The 7,488-nt window shown below is 33.5% G+C and overlaps 1 protein-coding gene across 1 annotated transcript; it reads right to left on the bottom strand.

The window, feature by feature from the left end:
* Positions 1–2,080: 2,080 nt before the first annotated feature.
* On the bottom strand, positions 2,081–6,257 carry LOC115967526 (NADH dehydrogenase [ubiquinone] 1 beta subcomplex subunit 9). Its single transcript, XM_031086644.1, has 6 exons — positions 6,027–6,257; positions 5,857–5,898; positions 4,458–4,539; positions 3,881–3,936; positions 2,972–3,051; positions 2,081–2,287 (listed from the first exon to the last, which is right to left on the bottom strand). Exons 1-5 carry the CDS (start codon positions 6,156–6,158, stop codon positions 3,004–3,006), a joined length of 360 nt encoding a protein of 119 aa, XP_030942504.1. The 5' UTR covers positions 6,159–6,257; the 3' UTR covers positions 2,081–2,287; positions 2,972–3,003.
* Positions 6,258–7,488: the final 1,231 nt, after the last annotated feature.

Raw genomic sequence — 7,488 nt, 5'->3', positions numbered from 1 at the left:
GAGATAGATATTGGTGAAAGTAGAGATTGAGGGAGCCAGTAACTTTCTTAATTCTGTGTGTGCATAGGAGGATTAGATATAAATAAATAAATGTAGTGTGTTTAAAAGTAAATTAAATAATTTAACTTTTTTAATGTCAATTGTCAAATTCTAATCTTTATCCATCCCTCACGTGATTACAATTTATAAGGCTTAAACTCTAAATTGTTATTATTATTGTTATTAGTGCTCAAAAAATAAAGACCCAAGCTCACTAAGAACAGTGGTGCCTTGTCCTTCAAACCAAGCCCAAATAATAGAATTTCTTTAGATAGTGAGAAAACAGTTCAGGTGCAATTCTAAGTTAAATTCAAGTGTAAGACTGAAAAACTCAAAGTCATAGAAAGGTGTAATTCAAGTAGTTGCTAAAAATAATGCCCTCCTCGAGCTTGTCCGAGGATTAGTTTCTTATATACAAATATTCCAAGTTTTACACAAGATCACACACTGTTCACTTCATTATTTCTTGGAGAAAGATGTCTATCCCCCTATCTGGGAGGTTCCCCCTTTATATATCCTTCCTACTTACATCATAATCCTCCACCTGTATGCCTCAAGACCTTTCTTAGGATATTTGTCCCATCAAAACTCTACTGAAGGTGGTAGAAGGAGCTGCTAGCTGTAAAGCCACTGTTCAGATGTCATTTCTTCATTAATGAGACTGATAAGGTTGTTGCAAGACATTCAATGCGGAGGGGGGAGGTATACCTTTTCAAGAAGCTTCCTCCCACCATCTTTGCCTCCCTTATGGTCCTTTCTCTTCTCCCTGGGCTTTCATGGGACACTAAATATCCTGTCTCCACTCCCATCCTCGGGTCAGTGAAGTTCTTGGAGCTGATATACTTCTTCGGGTGGGATTATGCAAGATATTCCGTGTGCTGATCCTCTTCAGTCCCTGGACCTCCCACAATTATTATTATTATTAAGCTGTAGTTATGAGCTTCTATTTTCAACAAAAAAAAAATATATATATATATATATGTATAATATTTATTTCAATCAAATGCAGAAGCAATATGGATTATTCAAGAATAAAAAACGATTTACTTCGTTAAAAAAAGATATTAATAAATTTATAAAGTGTGCATTTCAAAAATATAAAAAAGAAAGAGAATCTAGCAAAGTACAAAATGCAATCAACAAAAACGAAACATCCATCTAAAAGCATACAAGTCCATTATCTCATTTTTTTTGTATTCAACTTTATATTTTTTATCAATCATAACTTGCTAATTGTTATGTGTGTGTATATATATTAATTTCTTAATAAAATAATCAAAATTTAAAATGAAATAAATAAATAGAAAAGCATTCATCGTCATCCAAATTCAAAAGTGATTAAAAAATATCCCCTAATAGCTTTCATGATTAAAAGAAAATCTAAGCTTTCAGGATTAAAGAAAATCAAAGACAAAACAATGATAACAAAAAAGTCAACAAGTCAATCTTAGGTAATGGAAACAAAAAATAAAATTTCAACAAAGTAAACTTCTATAAGAGTTGCACTTCTTCATAGAAGAAGCACCACCATTTTTCTCCATCTCTTATCTCTTTGTAACCTTCAATCTAGATTTCTGCGGGCTTGAATCTCAAAATTCTAATGGAAGTGTTTAAAAGTACAATAATAACATTCCATATTTCAAATTCATTACTTTCTCAACCAAAAATTAAAAAATCAAATTCAAGATGCTTTACGTGTTTTATAGTTCAATTTATGTGACTGACGAAATTTATATTTCATCCTTTATAATTCTATTTAATTAAATATTATTTATATCTCTCCACAAATTTTTATTGTCGTTCTTGCTTGGGTGTTTTCTAGTATGTAATCCCGAACGGTACCAAATATCCCTCATAACAACTTGCGTTGACAATGTGAAAGTTTGATTTGATCAAGTAAATAATTTAATCGCTTCTTTTGCTTCGGGTTCAAGGTCAATGACCAAAGGTTTTCCTCATCATGGTGGTATAGACCTTCGTCAATATTGCATAGTTGCCCACCTGGGCCAAAAAATCTTTCCTTCGGAGGGAAGAAGACAGATTGGACAGAATTGAACTTGAAATTATGTAGCATGTTAAGCTAGCATTTTGGTTCTTTCAACAATCCATTTCAATGGAAAACCAAATACACAAATGATCAACTGAACATCTCAAAGCATACAAGGTTCAAAGACTCCATTTGGCATCAAATAGAAATACATCAAAAATACCAGCATTGATCATCATCATCGTCATTGATAATCTCAATCTGCATCAGTAATGAAATCACAAAGCCAATATCAATACAAAAAATCTTATGCAAAGAGAAGAGAGAGAGAGAGAGAGAGAGAGAGCAAGTGCTTCCATACTCCATACTTCCATTAGACCATCATGTGTGATAGCTACATAAGATGTGCTTATGTGTGTGTGCTGGCTCATGGAACACATTGCTAACATTCATTTTAAAGATACGATAGGATTTGAACCAATGGTGTCTCCCCTAAGATGATTGCTCTTTAAAATCAAGTCAAAACACTAATTGATTTTGGGGTAAAATGAAATTTGAACCTAAGTCCCTTATTAAATGACAAGATGTTACTAATTGAGCTAACATAAATTCTTGAGGGTACTGAACACACATTGCATATCTTACATTATATATATCTTACATGTTATTTTTTCCCAACAAATAAACATCAATCATCCCTAATGCTACCTCAAAGAACATGATCCATGTTGACCTAAAATTCATTACTTTCGTTTTCATGTTCATTTAAGTCTCTGGCAATGATGCCAGCATTCATATTTGAAAAACATCAATAATTCACTACAAACTTAGGTGGTTCAAAAAGCTAACTTACAAACTCAATCCTAAACTAACAAAAACTGCAGCAAAAAAAAAAAAAAAAAAAAAAAAAAAAAAAAAGGTCAAGGAACTAATCGTATAACCAACCTTTATTTATTGCTGAAAAAAGGATGCAGGTTCTAATTTTCTAGATGATCTTCCCGACCAAAGTTGTATACTATCTCAATCTGCATGAACAACAAAATATCACAAACTAAATCAGAAACAAATACAAATCACATTGCTCAACTTGCAACTCTGGTGAAGTCTAGAGGCTACTGAATGCTCTGAAATATCTACCAATACATGGTACTAACACTATACAAACTGAGCAATTATGGAACATCATTGAAAGGTAAATGGTTAAAACAATTCATGAAAAGCACAACCCTTTTCTGAAACACAATGAACTTCCCTCTTTCCTTTCCAAATGTTCTTGCACTATACATTCAAGTATTGGAATGCCATGAATGAGGCAGAGGGAGAAACACTCATATATAAGAAATTGCCCAAGTGAATGAATAGCATTTTATATGCCCACAGTTGCACAATCAACATAGGTAGAAAACACGTCAATGTTTTTCAGCAAAGAAAAACACTGGAAAGAGACAAAAAAAAAAAGAGGGGGGGGGGGGTGGGGGATGCCCAAGTTTAAGAATAGGTACCCATTTCCATAAATTCGGTATTCCTAATACTCCCATTTACATGACATATCACGCACACATAGAAACATTTAAAAAAAAAAAGTCAAATTTAACCACAGTTTGGATGATTAAGTGATGTTAATTTGCTTCTTTTGGACCTTATAATTACCAGGGTTGAATTTATCACTTAATAAATATATTGGATGTTATGTGCATACCTGGTAACAAGAATGCAAGTCATACAACACATAATGTAACAAGCGAATAAGTAAGTGATTCTATATCATGTCCATGAAATGACAAAATAAAAACTAGTAAGAAGATGTAGGAAACACAATGATAAACCAAATAATGAATTATCTTGGTAACTTACCCCAGATGGAGGAGTTGGATTTCGAGTGAACTTGGAACCACCAGGAGCCCAAGGGACTGTACAGAAAGAAGGAAAATAAAAATGAAAATAGAAATAAGTGGGCTGCAAACTGAATGGGTAGACTTAAAAGTATAAAGATTAGCACCACTTGAGAGTATTTTCAAAATCACATAAATTAACCGAGTCCATATAATAGAAATAAGAGCAACACCAAAACAGTCTGTATATAACATAATAGATTTTAATAAATATTTGCAAATGCCTTAATCATCATGTCAAAGCATGTAAATTTGTCTAACGTCACTAGCATTATATGAACTCCATTTTTACAAGGATCATAAACTTGTTATACATGTTAGAATCCAAGAGTATGACACATGGACTTCCTATTTTGTCCATAATTTTTGGATCTTTTAAAAAGTATGGTCAACATGCCAGAACAAAACACTCATGATCTCTCAATAAGGTGCGACAATTCAAGTTCCTGTATTTTTAACCTCAAATTATGCATTACAAACACCAACAAACTGTGCCCTACAGGAAATTTAAATCCTGGAGTTTCCACTGTACCGCTTACCAATGTAAGGATCAGGGTGTCGCCACTTATTGTACTGTGCTTCACCATCTTCTATCATTCTATCAATTGTGTCAGGGTCTTCCTGTGAATCCACCACCAAAATAAAAATAAATATCAAAAGACAGAGTAGCAACATAAGGAACATAGTTAAGTAACAAAGATGTGTTGACAACTCCCAATATTTGAATAGAGTAATGGAACTTGTCATCGTCATCATCATCATCATATTACTAGTGTTATTACAACTGTCATCATTTATACAGTTTATAACAGACCACTGCTTCAAATAATACACATTAGTGTATCATGCAAACTTGCGCAGTTGTCTATGTGTTCTATATTCATATAGAAACAACAGCAGGATCTGAAAAATTAACCAAGGAAAAAATGAAACTAACTATTGTATATACTGCGAGCAAGAGATGCTGCCTAGCTCAAATCACCGTTTTAGTTCAAATTATACACACGTGAAATGAAACGGAAAGAGAACATCATATAGTTTTCATTCTTATAGCATTTTTTCACAATTGCTATCACATTACTTTATGAAGATCAACCAACATTAATGTAACACCTCGAATAAAAAATGAGCTTCTCACTTCAATATTTACAGTCATAAGACAGATGAGAACTGTCACGAAATGGAGGTCAATAGTTAGAATCTTCAATTCCCCCTCTTCTTGGAGCCAGAACTTATAATAAAAAAGGCAGTGACTTTATATTTAAAACCGTAAACAACACGCTTTTGGTCTATAAAATCTACTAGCAACTAACCCTACTCACGAGAAACCAGTCTCCAAGTAATTCGGGGACATTCACCCCTGACAGGCTAATCAACTAAATAACAATAAGTTCATCAAAAGATTGGTAAACTGACACTATCATACAGATTATAACCAATTCCAAATGTGCCCACTTATTTATTCTTTTCCGGGTGATTCCCAATAAATTTCAAACAAAAAAGAAGCCTCAAATGAAACCTTTTTCCACCCACAATAATGGGATTAAAAAACACGATCACGTGTTCAAGACCCACTAGGTGCGTGTGTAACTTATCAATTAATACAACTATACATATATTTGCTCCAACAACAACAATCAAGCCATAGTCCCAAATTACCCAAAATAAATCTATTAACCAAATTTTAGTAAAATGCAGAATCTTCTAAATCTCCAATTAGGCCAATACAGTATTTAATTTATAATTAAATAATTAAATCAGAGCGAAAACTAAATTTACACACATAAGTTCCCGTTAATTAATTATACAATTTCGAATTCTTTGTTTTTCGGCTATAATTTTGGCTTTTTTTTAAGAGCAAATATAGTACTACATTATGAGCTAAAAATATCGAACTCCTAATCGAAAAAATAGAAGCGAGAAAGAGAGAAAACGAACCACGTGTTTGTGGACTTCGAAACGTTCCCGGAGCTCCGAAGCCTGAGAGAGAGAGAGAGAGAATTTTCAAAATTCACAAATTGAAAAAAAGTGAGAGAGCTCGATGATTAAGATTGAAATAAATAAATGAAAGATTGAGGATTTTTTATGAGATCGATCGGAGGGGGTACATCTTGATAGAAGAGATGGCGATGAACGGCCCAGTTGAGAGTGTCCTTGAGGGCTCGCCTGTAGAGGATCCGAACCCTCTCCCTCTGTGCTGCTCTCCGAGCTGCGTACCCCGCTGTTGATGCCAAGCTCATTTCTCTCTCTCTCTCTCTCTCTCTCTTTTCAGACTCTTCTCTCTCTCTGTGTGTGTCTCTGCTGCTCTCTGATTCAGGCTGTGAGCTACAAATTTGTCAAATCCACAATCGGAACGACGGCGTTTTGCTGCGTTTATTTTAGGCCCAATGGGCTTACTACTGGTCTATGTTATTTGTGATAGGCTAGGATCCAAAGCCTGTACAGGTTGACAAATAGACAATGCAGGTATGGTTCATTTATGGGCCATTTCTAGTTCGACCGATAGTTTCTCCCAAAAAATCAGGCCCGTTTAGGACGTTTATTTAAACAATAATTTTCAGTTTTTTTTGAAAATATGGATGGGTGAAAAAGTGTGTGAAAAAATGTATGATATTGTTTAAAAACTGAAAACATGTTTTTAAACAAATCTACCAAACAGCCCCCAATTTCTCTTATTCATCACAACCCAAAAAAAAAAAAAAACTCCTTTTTTTTTTTAATTAAAAAAAATTCTCATATCATCATATATCTAATGTATAACAATAGAATGAGAGGTTCAAACTAGTGACTTCCACTTTATAAGACGTGATCTCCAACTAATTGTATTATCCATTTACTCTTTTGTTACAAGCTTTTTGTATTTTGTTGTATTTAATTCTGGCCAACCAAATTGGGTTGCATTGAGATATTGCATAGAAATACCAAAATAATACCCTCTTAAATACTACAGGCAAGCAAGTAATTGGCATTTCATGTTCTTGTTAACCCCACACATTGAAATATTGATCTTGCTCTTGTTTAGGTTTAGGAGTGAGGTCGGACCTCTCTTAAAGCAAAGGCAATTTGATTATTGAGTTGGAACCAATTTTCATACCTAGCCAACTTCACAATCCTTTAAGGGTTCGTAAAAAAACAGTCACCAAGAATTTTGTAGCTCATTGGTATCTCTTAATGTTTCCATTGAAAATGACCAAAGTTCAAAACTTCAATCCCCTCCGCCATTACAACTATCGAATTATTTGACTTTCTTTAAAGATTTCTTTCTTTAAAGGCAAGGTAGTCATGTGTGATCATGGATACCATGAGAGCAATGGTTCAAATTTCGAACTCTACATTAGGATAATTGACCTTTATGTATCTGAAAAAGGCATTGACCTCTCGCATAGTATAGTCAAATGTAGTTGAAAACCATGAGCCAACAAATCATCTTATAATAAACCATAAATAGTCTCTTCTCTTAAAAAAAAAAAAGTCCTCTTATCCTTTATCCTCATCAGTTTATTGACGGGTTTTAAATGATCATATCAATAATTCTTTCGTTTTTTGATTAATATGCTTTAAAAAAAAAAA

This window comes from Quercus lobata, chromosome 11 (assembly GCF_001633185.2).
Source record: "Quercus lobata isolate SW786 chromosome 11, ValleyOak3.0 Primary Assembly, whole genome shotgun sequence".
Taxonomy (NCBI): domain Eukaryota; kingdom Viridiplantae; phylum Streptophyta; class Magnoliopsida; order Fagales; family Fagaceae; genus Quercus; species Quercus lobata.
The sequence above is the reverse complement of the archived record's forward strand: the minus strand, read 5'-3'. Positions and strand labels throughout refer to the sequence as shown.

What these genes read in the sequence shown, in the direction of transcription:
- LOC115967526 (XM_031086644.1), bottom strand. Translation starts at nt 6,158, where the DNA reads ATGAGCTTGGCATCAACAGCGGGGTACGCAGCTCGGAGAGCAGCACAG. An exon ending in TCGAAGTCCACAAACACGTG is followed by an intron (nt 4,540 to 5,856) that starts GTTCGTTTTCTC and finishes GTGGATTCACAG; the next exon opens with GAAGACCCTGACACAATTGA. An exon ending in ACACCCTGATCCTTACATTG is followed by an intron (nt 3,937 to 4,457) that starts GTAAGCGGTACA and finishes CTTTCTGTACAG; the next exon opens with TCCCTTGGGCTCCTGGTGGT.